The sequence below is a fragment of the Cryptomeria japonica genome, chromosome 7 (genome assembly GCF_030272615.1).
Source record: "Cryptomeria japonica chromosome 7, Sugi_1.0, whole genome shotgun sequence".
NCBI lineage: Eukaryota > Viridiplantae > Streptophyta > Pinopsida > Cupressales > Cupressaceae > Cryptomeria > Cryptomeria japonica.
In genome coordinates, this window is record NC_081411.1 from 314,706,629 (window position 1) to 314,726,944 (window position 20,316).

The following is a 20,316-nucleotide window of genomic DNA, read 5'->3' on the forward strand; positions in this document are numbered from 1 at the left end:
TTGAAGATCATATATGAATATGGGTTGATGTTGCTCGCGTTGGCATGCCATGTGAACTGTTTATTAGAATGTTGTGAAGAAACATTGACTCATGGTTTAAAATAATTGGATGATATTCAAAGAATAGATTGGTTAAAAAGGCTTTCATGTAAAAGTAATTTTGTTGCAAAGGTTATACATACTTTGAAATTGTGCCAAAAGCCATTGCTTTAGATATAGCAGTGGACATCCATCAAAGCACACAAAATGAAGGATTTTGGTTATGTGTTGTAGTGGTGACTGTCTTGATTGAATGTACATGCAAATTGTGAAGTATGAACAAGGAAAGTTAATTTTTTGGTAGAATCCTTCCAAAGAAATGTGAAGGTGTAATATGACAAAGATAAAGCATATGCAATGCACTCGAATTAGTTGACAAAAAACCTTGAAGAGACGTTACCTCATGGACCGCAATGAGTGCAGTGTGTGCACAAAATGGATTTTGCAAGGAAGCTCTCAAAATTATTGAATTAATGCAGCTCGACATTATAAGCTTTGTTTGTGTTCTAAGCGATGAATGTGAATTGTAGATGTTTTAATCATATAAACTATAACATTTATGTAATTGATCGGTGAAATCATAAGAAATTCTTTGACAAAATGAATCGAAAAGATGTTATGTCTAGAAATTCTTGGCTTTGTGACTCCAAGGAAGTGTAGGTGGTGACCATGAAGGATATCTATCTAATGCAATTGGAATGTGTGTTTTTGGAGAGCAAATGACTGCTTTATTTTGACAAGCAATGCACTAATGTATAGACATGATGTGACCTCAAATGGTTAGATGGCGAGATGATGACAACTTCAGATGAAGTAGATAAAGATGGAGAAGTACCTCAACATACCTTATGACTTGGTTCTTCATCAAAATTACACAAGTTTGAATTTGTATTTTTGTAAAGGTGACTTATGTCACTTATTGTAACAAAGGTTAGAAAGTTGACTTCTTCTGCATGTAAAAGTGTAGGTTACTAACTCATTGAAATTCACGCAGAAAAGAGTTAGTTATCAACCTAGAATTGAAGTTGGTTATAAGGTAGTTATCCTACAAGCCTATAAAGACAAGGCTATTTGTAATGTAATGGGGGAGACTCTGATAGAGGGGGAAAACTCTGCATAATTTTGTAGAGAAACAAAGTGAGATCTTTTGATATTCATACCTTTGACTAAGTGGATTTTGAACTTGTATATTTTCAAAAATAATAATGAAGAATGCATTGAGTTCGTGTGTCTTGAATGTATTCATGAGTTATTGTTACTAATTTCTCGTATGTTGAATTAGTAATCCCTTTATGTATTGGCAAAATTCATTGATGAAACACATCATTTCATGGTATCTTGATTTGTATGTGCTAGTGCAACCTATCTCTTCGTGTGTTCAGGTTTAATGTACTTATTTCATTGGTGTTGCATGACTAACCTTTTTGGTGGTAACCCCTTTGTGATTGTCATCATTTATGGAATCCTAGTTGTTGTTCATATGTCTTCTAGTAGGGTTTCTGTTATTAATCTTGTTTAAGTTCTCTATTTTCTCCTTTATGTACTTTTAGGTTAAAAGTACATGAAAATCCTAAACACCCCTATCATACGAGGGAGCTGCCCCTCTCAAACGTAGAGGAATATTGTGTTTCACAAAACGATCTCTCCAACTGTTGGAAAGTTTGTCACTACTTATTGGGCAAACAAGGTCAGTTTTAGGTAAAGGACCGCAGTGACAAAACTGTTTACCAATAGTAAATATATACATATATACACATACACATACATATACATGTATACATATACATATATATGTATGTGTTTATAGAACATGAACTTGTACATACACATACATATACATTGATGCAAGAATACACACATATACATATATATTTATATATAAGAATATAAAAAATTCATTAAGAAATAAAAATATATTTAACTTTACATAAATTTTAGATAGATACATTCAACATATCCATACTAATTATTATTTTGAGATATATATTTTTGACTAAAGTTGGGAAGGGCCCAACCCATTATAAATTTGGTAGATTATAATGAGAACCCAAATAAGACAACAAGGTTACAACAAGGTAACCCTTACACAAATAAATAAAAAAGTAGGAAAATAACATAAACTTAAAAATTTGATTTGGGGCCAAGAAGTGGGCCCAAGGAAATAGTATGAGTCATTATGAAAGGGTTTAACCTCCTACAAATCACTGTCCAAGAGGATTTCATACTAGGAGAGGTAGGAGGTAGACAGTTGTCTAAACGAAGCAAGGTGGCCATCAAGTCTAAGAGAGGAGTAACAATGCCCAGGAAGGAGACCATATAGATAGGAGAGAGGAAGGCTAGGACTAAAGGATCCCTAGGGAAACAAGAACACTTTTCCTAAACAAGGCAAGAGAACAATGAGCCTCAACTAGTAGGAAGGAGCAGAGAAAGAGCTTCAACGATCAATGAATGATCCCAAGAAGTAGGGATAGTCAGAGAAGATGGTTCCATAGTAAAAAAGTCTTCTGAGAATGTCAGAAAAGCAATGAGATGATGTCTATCTGCATCTTTCCACCAAGTGTGAGATGAGTGAAGATAGGACCCTTGAGGGCAAGTTGTAGCTATATGTCCTATGGCAAAGCAATGTTGGCACTAAAAAGAGATCACAGCAACCCTTGAGAGAGATTTTTTGAGGAAGGGGTTTTGAGATATCCAAATCAACAAGGATCCTAGTAAACAAAGTGTGGGAGAATAGAGTAATATTAGTGCCCACCCCAAAAAAGAGGCCCAACATGTTACCTAAAGGCTCCTAAGCAACAATGTGCCAAAAATACAGTGGGAGGTGGGTGAGATGGACCTAAATCAGAGAAGCATTGACTAAGTCTGGTAGAGGATAGAAAGAAGGGGTCCAAGCACATAGAAATAAAGCATGGGAATTCTATTTCCATGGGCCCATAGAGAGGACGACATTCCTATCATCCGTGTGATTGAAATGGACAAAAAATAATCCACAAGCACAAGGATAGATCTCAAGCTACAGAAAATTAGAGGGTTCCATTGAATCAAAATCTTGAATTGTAGTGATGGGAGCAATGGCCACAACCATTTGAATAATGTCAATCAAAGCATACTTTTCATAATAGGAAATGCAATCAAGCACCTCGTTGTGCAAAGACGCTTCTGGAACAAAGCAGGTGCAAGGAATGCACTAAATTGAAGGAGATGGGCTAGATGGGGGTTTGTAGAGAAGATCAACAATTTTTTTGAGTGGTGAGTTCACCAAAGTATAGGTCTCTATGGGAGGCGGATAGGATCTTAACTAGAGGGATGAGTTGGAAATGTTAACAGAAATGTTGTAGACAGGGGATACTTTGTGATCAGGGAGCTAGAGTGAACAAGGAAGCCATTGATAGGTGGGAATGAAAGGTTTAAAAATTGAATGGGATAATCCATGGAAAGAAACCATTGATGTGAGGTCAACAAGAAAGAAATATATGTTGAGATATATATTAATAATGAATAGTATTATTTTTTTAATAATTATTCATTATTTTTTTTATATTTATATATATAGGCAGGGGCTTTTTTAAATTTGTAAGGGGTGTTGTGAAAAATTAATTGATGACTTTAGAGCAAGAGGCCAATTTTAAATATTGATCAATATTCCTAAAGAAGCATGAATTAATAATCTTTACAAAATTATACAGCGGTCATCTTCGGCGCTCTGTACATACCTTCACTTCTCCACGCCAGCGGCCTGAAAATCCCTCACAGGAGGGGGGAATTGGGCCTTACTGCTGTGAGGAAAGGAATTTGATGGAATAGAAGGGAATAAGAGAGGGACCCATGAACCAGCTAGAAATTCAATCCTTATATTATGTGACATTAGCGGGGCCCACTGTTGGTGTGGCCCCATGAAAAAGCACTGCAAGCGTCACTGACAACAACTCATTTGGCACATTGAACACGGCTATGCGAAATTGATTTTCCTCTTTTTATATGCAGACCATCCATAATTAATAAAACTTAACGAGATTTGTTTATAGTTAATTTATTCGCTTTCTCTGAGTCCATGAAACCTAGTCCACTACGAATTCTAAGAGACCACAAATTTCAAATAGGCAGTAGACAGACCAGGTGGCAAACCAATAAACAAATGCTGGTAGGCAGAAAAGGTTCCTATATGTTGCTCAAGCTTCACATGGCTGCATGTCTCGGAATCATTCCACTTCAAAGCCTGAATTGACCCATTGTTTAATGCCAAATATTTATTTTCATACAGTTACGAGAGAAAGCCATCGTGCGCATTCTTCAACATCCTTAATGTAAGATACCTACGGCGTGTCAGCTGTATTTCACTTGAAATTGGGGGACCGATCTAGGAGTTTGATATTTAAATATGGCGTGAATGAAGTAATTGGTGCAAATGATCGATTCATGTGATATGTAACTATCACACAATTGTAATTGTTCTTTAAGCATAGCTATATGATTACATAAATAACACTTGGGGATAGTTTTGCACTGTTCTTGAAACACTTTTTGTAAATATATATCGGTAGTGCGTTTTAACAAACTGTAAAATAAAGAATTATTAACTAAAAAACTAAAGAATGAATGATGGTAAAGATGCTTTCATTTTCGTGACAAAATGCAGACTGTATGTAACGTTGCGTTAAACGTAATCAAGAAAGAGTCTAGTCCCCACCAAACCTAGAGTTTCAAGCAAAAATTACAGTTCGCTGTTAATGATATTCATTCTTGTATGTATAATAAAACAATTCCAAGCGTTTTACTATTAAATTATTAAGTAAACGCTTTTCTTTAGGCCCTTTAAACATTTATAAATTGTCTGTCCACAGATCGGATCTAAAAGGTTAAAATAAGAGGCTGCAAACATCAAATTCACGATTTGGACTCAACAAATTGGAATGGAACACTGTTTGCAAGCAGATTACGCCTTATGTTAGATGCGCACTACCAGATACTTTGATAACCTCATAAATAAAAAAATAAACATGTGGGAGGATGAAAACTGGGTCAGCCGCTTTAGTTGGGAAAGAATGCAGCCATGTGAAATCTAAGCTACAAACAGTTCCCTCTGTCCAATTATTTACCATCCTTTGTTTGTCATTTATCACTTGTTCTTCCTCTCTTTGTGCTGCTTGTTTAGTTTGGTTGATCCCTCCATACTCCTTAAGCATGGATTCTAAGAATACTGATCAAGTAAAAATCGATCAATCTCGCTGGGTTATTTCAATTAGGGATGACCTCCTTATAGATGATGAAAAAGAAGAGGAAAAGGAGTTCTGCATAGCGGTGTTCAGTGTGCCAAAGGAGTTATTGGCAGTGAAGCCTGAAGCATATGAAAGAGAAAGATGGGGAAGGAGATGAAAAAGGAGAAGAAGCAGGAGAAGGAAGAGGCTCGTCTGTGGAAATTCCCCCTAAACGGGACGAACTCAATGTTCTCTCTGTGGCCGACTTATGTTCAGCTGGGGTGAAATTCCTTCCCACAGACGGAGACCTCTCCACAATACGCTTCGACACAACAACGGCCACTCTTTATCTTCCCAGAGTGAGGTTGGATAACAATTCAGAAGTGGTTCTCAGAAATCTGGTGGCGTTTGAAGCTTCGGCGGCGCCTGGTGCGTTGATTTTCACTCGCTACACTGATTTCATGAACGGCATCATCGACACAGAGGAAGATGTTGGGGTGCTGAGAAAGAGCGGGATTATCTACAATCACCTGGCAAACGACGGGAAAGTGGCAAGCCTGTGGAACGGCATGGGGAAATGTGTGAAGCTCACAAGAGTAAAGTATTTAGACAAAGTAATAGGGGACGTGAATAAGCATTACAACAGGAGATGGAGCGTTGAGCTGATGGCGTACGTGAACAGATACGTTTTTGGTTCATGGCAGTTTCTCACTGTGGTGGCTGCGGGGATTCTTCTGCTTCTCACGTGTTTGCAGGCCTTCTGTTCTGTGTATGACTGTAAGAAGTGGTGGACGGATACAAATTTTCTCCAGGATTAAACTACAACATAAGCGGTCTTGTGATGTGAACATACTTTTTAATTACGGCGAGCCTTCTATTTGACTTTGTTCCGATAAACACCTCTTAATTAGGAAAGTTTTATGTTTCAATTAGTGACCTTTATTTTGGTTATTGACCTCCATCGAATATTTTACCATATTAAACCCATAGTTTGCTGCTTTGTTATGCGGTTTTCTGTTTTCCGCCAACTCTATAGATTCTGGAATCTGTACTATATTGTTTTATTGAATCTTACAAAAATCTCTCCTCATATTATAGGTGTGGTCCGTGTTTCTCGGTACGGACAGAACTTATATATTTTGAAATTAACTGATGCAAACACGATTTCTATTCGAATTTTTAATAATAATAATAATAAACAGGGCTGCCCCTTGGCCCCTGCGCTCTTTGTTATTGCCTCTCATGCTTTATTCGACCTTCTTAAGGATAACTCCCTCTCCCCAAAGGTTAATGGGATTAGGCTCCCTGATGATAATGAATTGATGAATATTCAGTTTGCTGATGATACGGCTTTTTTTCTTGAGCTCATCAAGCAAAACATGGATAACCTTAACCTTAAAATCCAATGCTTTGGGTCAATTTCTGGAGCTCAGATCTCCAAGACCAAGTCGACCTTCCTTAGCTAGATGGATCGCCCCCCTAACTGGTTTGGACACCTTGGCTACCAATGGGGTGGTCCTAACAAAATCGTTAGATATCTTGGAGTTCCCTTCTCGGTGTCCCCTTCCCTCAAAGATATGTGGCTCTGGGTTAAGGAGAAAATTGATAAGAAACTTAGTAAAGAGAACAATAGATTCCTCTCCCTAGCTGGCAGGGTTCAAGTGTGCCAAAAAATCCTCTCCTCCTATAATATCTAGTACTCCTCTGCTTGGATGTTTAGCAACTATCAGATCTTGGAAATTCAAAAGGCTGTTAGACGCTTCCTCTGGTCTGATGGCAAAGGTAATAATAAATTACACGTTGTTAACTGGAAGTGGTGCCATATTGAGAAATCTCTTGAGGGCCTTGGATTAAAGGATCTTAGGATCCAAGGTAGTGCCCTTGTGGATAAATGGACCTTCCATTCTCTCGAAGGTCAGGAATCTCGGAAGGTTTTAATCAGACACAATATTGAGAGGGTTGTCCCTAAGAATGCTAAGTCTTGGAAGGGTTTACCTCTCACCAACCTTGTGGCAGATGGTTTTCCTGTTTCTGTCCAGGGCACTTGTGTGTTCAAGTCTATTTGGAAAGCCTATGAACATGTTAGGGGGTTTTTCGTCAACAATAGTGTCAACAATGGTGACCTAATTCATGGCGAGAGATCCTTATGGTGGAGCCTCTTCCACGCTAGCAAACCCTTGGCCCTTACTCAGGGATGCTCGGCTAGAGACTGGGCTAGCAAAGGAATCAAATATCTTATTGAAATTTTGGAACATGATACTCTTATCACGTGGGAAGATCTCAGCTCAAAATTTAACCTCCACCCCGCTCAAAAAAGAACCTACAACATGATTAAGCAGACTTGTATTGGTTTCGGTCTTCCTTAAGACTATGATGCTGATTCTCATAGATGTATGTCTTTTAAATGGGCTGATGGTACTATTTTGGCTAAAATTAAGGCTCGTAACATTTAATCTGTCTTAACTTATGAGGCTTCCATCATTAAGCATGTTAACATTTTATGGTATTTTGATCTACCTATTATGCAGTGGCAAATGACCTTTAGCACGCCCTGGAAAAGTCTGATTGAGCCAAAAATCAAGTGCTTTAAATGGCTTATTATATTTAATAGACTTCCTCTCCGGAGGAATTATGATAATAATTATTTGTGCTCTATTTGTAAACTTCCAAAGACTGGTAGGCATATTTTCTTTGATTGCTCCATTGCTAAGAAAATTTGGTTAATGTTTGGCTTTTCTATCCCTAATCTTGTGAATACTATGGAAATTATTTCTGGGCACATTAAAGGACTGAGAAAGGATGCTAATACCTTTTGGTTTAATTTATTTTCCAATATTCTTTGGTATATTTGGAAAATTAGGAATGCTGATAGGTTTGAAGGCCAAGCCAGGGCCCTTACTGAATCCTTTTGAAGACTCAAATTCTTCAAAATTATTATGCAGGTTGCAAGAGAGGATGGTCACGCCGCCATGTTCATCAATGAGATGAAGGATGGTTATGAGTGGAGGCGCAATGAGGACAACCTATCCTCCTTTGAGGAGGCTCTCAAGAAGCTGAACAATGAAATTAAAGATAACAAGGAGCCCTCCTATGCCCAAGTTGAGATGCTGGCACAAATTCAAAGTCAGAAGACCATTATTTAGATGGAAGGACCTCAGGGATGGGCGGCATGGGTTGAACCCCATGACGACATCCTCTCTTGATGCTTTTGTTGACTTCTCATGATGCAGTTAGTTTGCTAGTACTCTTTTGTGCGGATTACGCACCCTGTTGTTACTTTGGTTTTTGTTGTCCTGTGGCGGTGATAGCTTTGTTTTGCTGAGGCCTAGCATCCTTGTTCTAGATTTTCTCGATTTCTAATAATAATAATAATAATAATAATAATATATTATTATTATTATTATTATTATTATTAAAGCAAATGTAATGAGTTCTAATGTAGAGCCATGTTTCAAATTAGTGACTCTTCATTTTTTTTTTAAGTTGAAATAATTTTACATTGAAGTGAAATTAAATAATAGTACACAACTAAAATTAACTTTTGTGAGATAATGAAAATGATGATAACAATCACAATAACAATAACAATCACAATAACAATAACAATCACAATAACAATAACAATAACCATAACCATAACCATTGAAGGGTTAGGAGTTAGAAATTCAAATGTTATTTTGTGAAATTGAATGTTTAAGAAAGATATTCTTAGTTGTTGGAGTAATCAAGAAAAAATAGTTAATGTAATGAAAACTTGGTTTAGTAATGATGTAAACACATTCTAAGTTTCTACAAAAATTGATTTCTAAAACTACTTTGTTTCAATCTACTTTGTAGTTAAATGCACAAAACTAGAATTGTACAAATAAAACTATAAACATTGAATTAAAAAATGTGGTAAGTACATCTAATCTAATGGAAAGACAGCAAATGACTTTTATATTAAAATAATGATTCATATGCAGCTACTATTTATGAGTCTCATGTGGAATCCCTTCAATCCAGAGTTTATTAGCACCTATCTAATTGTCATTTTCATAGTTTCATGTACCATACCCTTTCTAACAACCATCTTTAAGTTATAATTCCCTATAACCCTTTATATACATAAGCACAATTAAATGTGAATAGCCAAAACTAGGCTGAGAACAACAGTATTATTTTTTCTCCCTACTTGGCACATGCAAGACTCTTGATTTTATTCAAACTCTATTATATATATATATATATTCTCAATTGTTAAAGCAATTACAAATGATCAAAATATAATTTAAATAATGATTGGTTAGTCTAGTAATTCACCAAAAATTAATTCACATCATTCAAGAAAGTTAACACACTAAGAAAATTAAGAATTCAATTCTAACATTCATTTTTGATGATGTATGATTTATTTTATAGAATGTTACTACATTAAACATTTAGATAATATTTTAGTATAGATCATAGAACTATCCTCTTGATATGAAGACTCTAGACACAAATTTACCTTTGACTAAATTAGGCTTATCTACAAATCATCATATTTTACTTCCTTTTATTAGATTAGAGATACCATTCTTCTAATGATTTTATATTTTTCCCTTTTCCTATCCACTTGAAGGATTAAAGTAGTTTGCATTATTGAAAAATGTCATGGATCTTTACATCACTCATACCACCTTTCAGTGTATCTAAACATAACAACGTAAAATAAAGTAAAAAAAAATCCAATATGAGTTTTTTATTCACTACATCATTTCATATAGGCTTTTTCTATAATCCATGATTTGTGAGGAGTTTCTCTTTTGTTCCTTTTGTATGATGTCATTCTCAATATAACTCATATTTATTCATCCTCCTTATTTACTCAACAAATGTATGTGTTTATGTTTCTTCCGTTAGACATTATCATTCCTTTTCCAAGGGGGTGGTGAACTTCAATATTATTATTAATAATGATATTCCTCAGATATTTATCTAGATACGTTTGGATAGTATTATTCTCTAAAACTAATATGACATCATCACAAATGAGTCTCTAAGGATATTTGTATTTGTAGTAGCTTCTTCTCTAATGTCGACTACCTCTAGTGTTATAACATATTGAGAATGCTTAAATTATAGTTTGCATTCCTTTTCATCATAGACTTCAACCACTTATCCTCTTATGTTATAGTCTCCAATTTCCTTCCCTTATTTTAGATAGCACAACTTAACATTATCCTTCCAATTGGTCTCTTTATCTTTATCCCATCCATCCATCTCTTCTCTCTAAAACTTTTGGAAAATCAAACTTAAGGGTCTTTTATCTAGTGATAATTTTGCCAAATCTGTAATGCATTTAAACCTTCCCTATTTCAATAGTTCTATCCGTAGGCTAAAGGTTGATTCTATGGCTTCTCTCTTTGAGTATAACTTTTTCTCACAAGGATAGTATTTAACCTCAACATTCTTTTACATCTTCTAAAAAATATTGAAATCCTTTATTGTAGATTTATTCTCTCTTTTCCTACTTATTATTGCATTCCTCAAAGTTGTCCAAGATCTAACATAACTCAAAATCATACTCCAAATTCTATAGCTCATTGTGTTGTTCTTCTATTTCCTTTTTTCTCCATTTGAATTTGTTTCTTCTATCTTAGTGATCCCCTTTTTAATAGCATTATATCATTCTATTTTTCATACAAAACATAAAATAGAATACATAGCTACAACTCTAAAGTATTAAATTTTTTTTGCATAATTTATCCAATAGAATTCAATCTATTTCATGCATGATATTAGTATTCCCCACACTAGTCCTAATTAGAAATGAGATTCTCTTGACATAAGGCAAAGACTTCTACTATTATAATATTAGCACTCCTAAATCAACTCTATATTTCAAACCAAATATTATGCCTTATTTATCTACTAATTGTAGATATTTCATGCAAATTTTCTTCAACACCTATATGATTTTCACCTCCAAAATCACTAATAGAAAACTAAAGTGCATATAACTTTTTTTTTCATTTTATCTTTATCCCATAGGAACACTCCATTATCTTCACCAAGGAAGAAATCTTTTCAACATCATGTTGGATCTAAAATGCCCCTTATGAATTGATCTTCTTTGATTTATTTAGGTAACCTATACAAGTAAAGAGAGGTCATCCTCTATTCTTATCATCCACCCGCAGTGAATGACTAAATGTCCCTTTTTTCCTTTGAGAAACATGCTTATATGTACATAAAAAATAAAATATATAAAAAAACCAAGCTAAATATTAGACTAATCATTATATAAACTAAAAATATATAAAATTAAAAAATTTTCATAAAATAAAAATACATTTAATTATTTGAATAAATAAAATTATTATATTTTCTAAATGAAATCAACAACTAAATATTATTGTAAGATCTAAAAAAATTCATTTTTCTAAATAGTTATATTTTTTAGTTTCAACGGATCTTTGGAATGATTTATAAACACTTTACATTTACATTTTTAAACCAATCTAGAAACCTATGGATATGTACATTGACCAACTTATTATGGTTCACATGCTTAAAAAGTTACAAAATTAGTAGATTATTCGCAAGTTATTTTTGGGGTGGTTATGTTGCTAATAGATATCTATTTTGTTTGGAAGAGAAAAATACCAATTTGTTTTAGAAGTTACAAGGGAAGCATGTATTGATAATAGGAGGATCAAGTGGGGTAGGGTTAGAGATTACCAAAGAGGTCTTTGCACAAAGTTGCTTTGTCATATTGGTAGAAAGGAATAGGTAGAGATTCGTTAATGCTATTAAAGTAATCCTTAAATAAGTAAAATGTAATGGTAACATAATTGATAAAAAAGGTAAATATTATTGTGAAAATACTCATATTATATGCATTATTTATTAAAATAGTACATTGCAATCAAAGATGGATCAATTTAAAGGCAATATATCTATGAAAATACCAGGATTGAGATTCAAGTCTAGTCATCTATAAAAGTGAATATTGAGGTAACGTTTCTATGAAAGTATTAAGATCCATACCAAAATTTTATTGAAAAAGACCAATGCTAATTAGGATAAGAATATTATCAAGGCTATCACCCTATGAAAATACAAGGATTCATATCACAAAATCTTCAATGCATTTTTTCATGGACAATAAGGCTTTCAATACTTGAACATTGATTTGTGTTTGAGTAGTAAGCATTCATGTCCTCGTGTTCCTAGTTTTGAATCCTTTGTAAGTTTGAAGAGATGATTGGCTTATATTTATTACCCTTATTGCACCTATATAGATTCTTTGCGTATCATCTTTAAGATATTTATGCTAGGAATTTTTGGGAAGGGAAGTATTAGTTTGTGGCATTTGGAAACTACCTTAATCAATCTTTATTTATTTTTTCATCCTCAATAGTAACACAAATATTTTTGGAGTATGAGTTCGTGAATAGGGTATGTCTATAGTAAAGTGGTGTGTACTTGTGGACAGAGGAAAGATAGGCAATATGAAGTTGAGTAAAATGAACAAAAGGGGAAATGCTAGGAAAACAGAAATGGCTCCATGAATTGGCTAAACTGGCATTTGAATAAACTAATAAAGTGTACGAATCGGTAATGATATAGTTATTTAATGATTGGAAAATATTCGAAGTCTACTAAAGGAGACGGATGTTTACTGATATGGTTATTTAATAACTCAAAAATATTCTTCGAGGGTTTCTCTTTCTAGGATCTAAGCTTAGTTGTCTATTTTAAAACCTTTATATACCAAACACAATATTCTCTTTGGTCAGCAAATACCATACGTAGAGCAGATAAAAGGGAAGAAACATTTGGATTTTATTTAAGGATGTTTCCTTTACAGAAAGCAAAACATATGTAGCGCGTACCAACACAGCACAGGCATAACAATAATAAAGACACTATAACAATACATTGCTGCAAAATATAGACTCCATTGAGGTGGGACTAATTATATGACTTCTGCCATTACTCCTGAAATAAATTGGTGTCCTTCATCCAGCGTTTACAGTTATATAGAGAGCAGAATACCTGCAAACATGTGAGAAGCAACAGAATGATCGCAGCCAGTAAAGAAAGACAAGGCCATGAACCAAATATGTATTTCCTCACGTATTCCACCACCGCCACGCTCCATGTCCGCTTATAATAGCTATTCAGGTCTGCAATGGCTTTGTCTAAATACTTTACTTTTGACAATTTCACACATTTCCCCATGCCGTTCCACAGACTTGCCACTTTCCCGTCGCTCTCCAAATGATTGTAAATGATTCCACTCTCTCTCAGTAGTCGGACATCTTCGTCTGTGTCGATGATGCCGTTCATGAAATCGGTGTAGCGAATGAAAAACAAAGTACCCGGAACCGCTGAAGCTTCGAACGCTGCCAGATTTCTGATAATTACTTCTGTGTTTGTGTCCAACCTTACTTTGGGCAGATAAAGAGTAGCAGTCGCCTGATCGAAGCAAATTGTTGTGAGGTCACCATCAGTGGGAACGAACTTCACTCCCGCAGAATACAAATCGGCAACAGACGGAATGGCCAGCTCGTCCCGTGTAGGCGGAGTCTCCACAGAGGAGCTCCCTTCATCTTCCTTCTCTGTTTCGTTGGATCCAAACAGAAAAGTTAAGGGACCCTTAAACAGGCGCAATACTGGCAGCTTACCCAGAACGGACAGGAGATGTAGGGGCAACTTCATTAGAAACTGGACGACCCTATGTTTCAGCACACGCTTCCTGAATTCTCGAATGGGGCCGATGTCCAACGAAGTAAGAGCCTTCCATAAACAGCTGTATTCTTGTGCCACGCTTTTTTGGTCGGGCGAAGCCGGCTGCTCGTCCTCATTGCCCTTTCCAATGAGATCACATTTGCACGCAGACATGCCAAGACAGAAATAGAGCGCCTCCAGTATGTGACTCCTCTCTGTTATACGCAGCCTTGAACTGTCGGGCACGTTGAAGAAAAACGGAGAAAATTCAATACAAGCAAGCCTTACCAGATTGGAGAACCTCTCTTCTGCCATGTCTTTTGAACCCAGCTGGATCTCCAACAGCTTCTGCAAGAGGAACAGCGGCACCTGATTTTCCAGCATCGTCACGTCTCTCAATATGGCGTTGTGGGTAGCGCTTCTGCCGAATGGGTCTAAACATTTTGCCACCTGAATTCCCTCTGAAGAATCTTGGTAAGCTGGCTTGGCCAAGAAGTGTAAGCATTCCAGCACAAAGCAGGCGTCCAAAGCCATGAGCCATGCCAGGGCTTCGCCGTTATAGTCTAGGTATTTGTGATAGCAGCTCCGAATTCGGCGCTCGTAGTTACGTACCTCTTTGACGACAGACTCGAAGCTGTTGCCTTCAATTATTTTCTGGAATGCCCGGGCAGCAGCGAGCTTGTATCTCTCCATTTCATTCAGCTCAGATCTCCAATGATGATATGGCCCAATGGAAACACACTGTGGAGTGTATGCTTCCGGCTTAGCTGCCAATAGTTCCTTGGGCACACTAAACACAGAGACACATAACTCTTCTTGTTCTTCCTCCTCTATCCGCAGATTATCCCTTACCTGAATAATCCAGCGATCTGGATCAATCTTTTCTTGAACTGCATTCTTGGATTCCATGATCTCCAGTTGAAGGAAAACTCAGAAACCAAGAAGTAAAGAAAAAACACGGACACACATGAGACACTCCGCTTCATATTGATATATATTTAACTGTAATATTTTAATTGTGAAATTTTGATGCTTTCTTTGGACACAAGTTTGTCTGCCATGAGGGACAAAGTGTGGTTGGTTACTTTTCTGAGTCGGTTAAACCATTTTTAGATGTTTATTAATTTGTTATAAAATAATGTTTTGTTTTAATATATATTTAATAATTCAATTCAAATATTTGTTATTTAATATGAGATTGTTAATTTTATATTAATTAAGAAATAATCAATGATTTCATCAAGTTTAATTTCAATTATAATTATAATATAATTAAACAAATATTTTTTCCACAATCCATGATAGTTGTATAGTTTAGCTTCCGGTTTTGATTGTGTGTGAATTTTTTGCATCAACGTTTCGGATCACACTCTGTGATCCATCATCAAGATGAAAGAATGCTCAAGAATAATGGATCACAGAGTGTGATCTGAAACGTTGATGCAAAAAAATCACACACAATCAAAACCAGAAGCAAAACTATATAGCTATGATATAATTATTTAAAATTTGGACATTTTTTCTATAGTATTGTTGTTAATATGTCATCATAAACTTTACACTCTATCTTTTCAAAAATATGTTCATCTTTATTATATAAAAGATAATGATTATTATAATTAGGGCTTCTTGTGCTACAAATGAAGAATACAAGCTTCTCACCTCCTTCCTTTGATATGCCATTTGATCAATTGAATGATTTTGAACATTTTCAAATACATTGTAAAAAGAAATGCAAATGCTCATGTTTATTCCTTATGATCTCAGATGTTGTTGTAATTGTTGTAATGTTTTGAGACTTCGAGGTGAACAAATTAAGGTAAATGACAATGTTATTTGATGATTAAAAATGAATTAAGATTATTGCTATTTATAAAATACTTTAGTTTCACAATTCAAATATTTTTAATTTGAGTTTCTTTGCAAGGATTTATTAGAAATGAAGTACCTTGGGTCCATGTTTAAAGAGAAAATTTAGAAATTTAGTGGTAAAAATCACATATATGATTTTGAACTATAATAAGACCCTAAACTACAATTTTGAACCTATAAAAGGGACATCAAATATGAGGGGCGCATCTATAGCTTTAGGAAATAACCACTCAAAAGTAGATATGATGCAAATTATATGAGAAATCTTAAAAAAGGAAATTTTTATTTAGATACTAAATTAGAAACTAAAGTTTAAATTTTAATTGATTTCAAAAATAATAATGATTAATACTAAGGATGCATTTTTCATCTTTAAAAATTTAAAATCACATTATGTATTGTATTTTAATTTATTTTGCATGGTTGAATAAAGATAATTTATTGGTCAACAAATAATTTTAGAATAGAATTTAATTTTAAGATTTACAATATAGTAGATGAGAAAAATTCATATCTTACACTTACTCTCTATCAATTAACTAAATAATAAGTATCAAAATTAATCTAAATAAATCAATTGGTCTAGTTAAAGCACTAAAATATATACTAAAATCAATAAAGAGTGAAATGCATACTTGTTCAATCCATGGCAAGTAGTAAATTGTATTGTAACATACACAATGTGAATATTTCAAGAATTTGACTTCAAACACATATAACTTAGCCTTTGGAGACTAACAAATGAATTCTTTTATTTTAGGTTTTAAAGCTTCTTAAGTAGTCTCAATAACTACATTCACAACCTTGAACATGATGTGTTTCTCAAAACATAATATTATGATCTAGGACCTAGCATCCTTATTTCTTATAAATCTATTCATTTATTTAATTTTAAAAATTTACAATGCTAAAATACCTAGTGACTCCACCTTAATCACCAAGTGTTAGGCGAATCTAGATGGTCTAAAAGATTATCAAAACATAACCTCTATAACATCTAGGCTATCAATAAATTCAAAATCTTGATCTTGATGTGTGTCCCTAAACCTAATATTTATGACCTTCAACCTAACATCCATATTCCTTAAACATATATGCCTTTTTTATTTAATTTTAGACTAAGTGATGCTAATAAACTTAATAACTTGAATTTCAACACCGAATATTAGTTCAATCTATATATTCTACATAATGATTAAAATAATACTTTACATTATCTACGTTAATCAATTAACTAGATAATAAGCATCTTGATTAATCTAAATAAATGGGTTGATTATAGATGAAGCATTAAAATGTATATTGAAATCAACAAACAGTGAAGTATGTGCTTATCCCATCCTTGAAAGGTAGAAAAGTTAACCAATAAAAAATTAAATAAATACACCCCATCTTTAAAGTATCATATTATGCCACCACTCGCTGGATTACAATTCATAAACTAAAGTACAGCTCATGGCTCCATTAATTGACTAAAGTGGTCTTTGAATAAATCCAAAGACCGCAGCAATGCTAATAAATCGAGTAAAGTGTACGTATATTATCTGATATAGTTATTTAATTAATTCTTATTTTGTGGGCTTGAGTAAAGAATGTCACTCAATGATTTATCGTATACTTCAATATAATCTAATGATTTAATAATTGTTCTATTGGATTTTTTTATATATTTGTAATTGGACTAAAGTAAATTAGGGGTTTTTTACACAACATTCTATTATCCAAGTTAACACATTTGGTAATAAAAAAGTAATGTAATTATGAGGGAATTAGCTTGTTCTTGTTATTAAATAAAATTTTAATGTTTTGAAATATTTTTAAATCAAAATTTTGAAGTATGTTAATTTTTGGACTTATACTTTATCCAAATAGATGAAAAGATGAATTAAGGATGAACATTAATCATTAGGAATGTGTGTCGATGGAATCAACATAAATTCAAGTTATTTGTCAACTATTATGAACAACCATAGGTATACATTAGTCATTACATTAGCAACAAGCTTATCAAATGAACACAACACTACGTGGCACTTGTTTAAGGATGCTTCCTTTACAAAAAGCAAAACATATGTAGCCCTTGCCAACACATTGAAAAGTGTATGCTTTCGGTTTGGCTACCAATAGGTCCTTGGGCACATTGAAAACAAAGACACATAATTCTTCTTGTTCTTCATCTTCTATCTGTCAAGTATCCCTTACTTGAATAATTCAGCGATCTGGATCAATCTTTGCTTCAACTACATTCTTGGATTCCATGATCTCTACTTGAAGAAAAACCAAAAAATCAAGAAGAAAAGAAAAAAATCAGACACACATGATACATTACGCTTCATATTGATATATTTAATTGTCGATTATCCCTTACTTGTGGAATTTTGATGCTTTCTTCAGACACAAGTTTGTCCGCCATGAGGAAGAAAGTCTACTCGATTACCATGTTTTGAGCTTCCTAATTATAACTCGTTACGAACATCATTCCATTTAGTAGTAATTATGTTTTTTCATAAAAAATAAATAAATATTCCATCATTAGCTTCACAGGGTAATCCAATCCCAAAACAAATCTCCTCCTATCTTGAAAAGTAATTTTTTTTTTTTAAATATAATTATATAGTGTTCATAGAAGAAATATAATAAGTAATAACAATTTAGATATTTTAAATAATAAGGTAAAAAAATGAAGTATACATATATATAGTGTTCACCTTTACTATATAAAAGATAATGATTGCTAGGATTAGAACTTCTTATGCTACAAGTGAAGGTTACTAGCTTCCAACCTCCTTCTTTTGTTAAGTTAGTTGATCAATTAAATAATTTTGAGCAATTTCAAAGACATGGTTAATAGAAATCCAAATGTTCATGTTTATTCCTATGGTCTCAGATGTTGGTGTAATGTTTCGAGACATCCAATTTTATTGTTGGTGACTATAATTTTAAGATTTTTTATCAGAAAACATTATAGTCACCAACAATAAAATGTTATTTATTGTTAATTTATAAGCTTTTGATTAATGACTATAATTCAAAGATTCATAAAATTATTCATAGTATATGTCAATATTTATTAATTCAAAAATAATCTTTTGGTTTTACTCTTTCTAGTATGTAAGCATATGTCTCTACTTTAAAGCCTTTATATGCTGAAAACAATATTCTACTTTATTTACTTAAATCCTTGTTAGGGTTTGGATGTTCCAATGTGATTATAGGTTTTTCATGTAGAGATGATATTGTATATTATTTACATGTGTTGATGAGTTGATATTTAATTCTACATGATGTGATGGAAGGTAGTGATCTCATCTTAATGTGCACCTAATGCTTTTAAATTTGTGTATAAGCATAAAAATTTGTTAAAATTTTAGCTATCTATTTATGTATATCTATATATGCATTCAATACAATACTTGTTATAGTTCTTTGCAAGTCTTATGGTAACTAATCGTAAGTCTCTCAATGGTAAGGGTGATGTGGTGGTTCTCATAAGATCAATTAGGGTGGGTGCTAGGAAGTATTTTGTAGGAAAAGTTTAAGGATTATATTAACATAAGTTATTTTGTAATTATGAACTTAAAGTAAATAATGCAAAGTCATAAACTAAATAATCTACATATTAAAATATTAATAAAATATATTACATATAAAAAACACTTCCATTTTAGATTTATTTTAGTTTTGTAATAAAATTAGGATTAATATTTATCAATTTTTCTTATCAATGAATTATCATTTTTTGAGCATAAATATAGATATTGTTGCCTTGAAAAATAGCATTTATTATATTTGGTTGCTATATGTGTTAAAAGAAATAATGTATTAGATCTCACAATTATTATCATTACTCTATTTTTATTGAAAAACATTAAGTATAAATTTTAATCAAGAATTTTAAAAATAAAATTAATGTAACAATTTTATTTTTTTTAAATGAAAATTTTTACTTTATTCTCAATTTGAGTTTTAAACTTTGAATTTAAGATAAATTCCAAACTATGTAGAATAAAACTTATCCACTATTGATTAACAAGGTAAATGATACAATAAGAATATTTAATGACCAAACCAATTCAAATTATGATTAAATTTATTACATTAATGTGGTAAAGGATATAAAACATAAAAACAAAAACATATGAATACTAGGTATACATGGATAAATAACTATACAAAATATTCACCATCATAGGGACCTAAGTTTTTATTAATCAACATTAAATGTTTATATTAGTAAAAAAAAAATTGCAATAATCTCTTCTACAGCTTGTATATATAGAAAATGGACATTGGAAATTACAAGTGGTAATGAAAATTATGAGTAAATATAATAATTTATAAAAGAAATCTAGCATTCCCATTTTTATGGTCAAGTGACTCAAAATATTAACTCCTCTTACACCTATAATATGCATCATATATTCCACCATAATGTTCAATTACATAAATTTTTCAAATTTAACTACTGCATATGAATATTCATTATTTTTTATTATAACTACCAAATTGG

General features: G+C 33.1%; 1 protein-coding gene across 1 annotated transcript; it reads right to left on the minus strand.

Moving 5' to 3' along the window:
* Window positions 1-13,196: 13,196 nt before the first annotated feature.
* LOC131856714 (putative UPF0481 protein At3g02645) lies at window positions 13,197-14,843 on the minus strand. The gene has a single exon (XM_059208610.1). It carries the CDS (start codon window positions 14,841-14,843, stop codon window positions 13,197-13,199), a length of 1,647 nt encoding a protein of 548 aa, XP_059064593.1.
* Between the last annotated feature and the right edge of the window lie 5,473 nt (window positions 14,844-20,316).

Excerpts from the sequence above, each read along its gene's own strand:
- LOC131856714 (XM_059208610.1), bottom strand. The coding sequence starts at position 14,843 with ATGGAATCCAAGAATGCAGTTCAAGAAAAGATTGATCCAGATCGCTGG.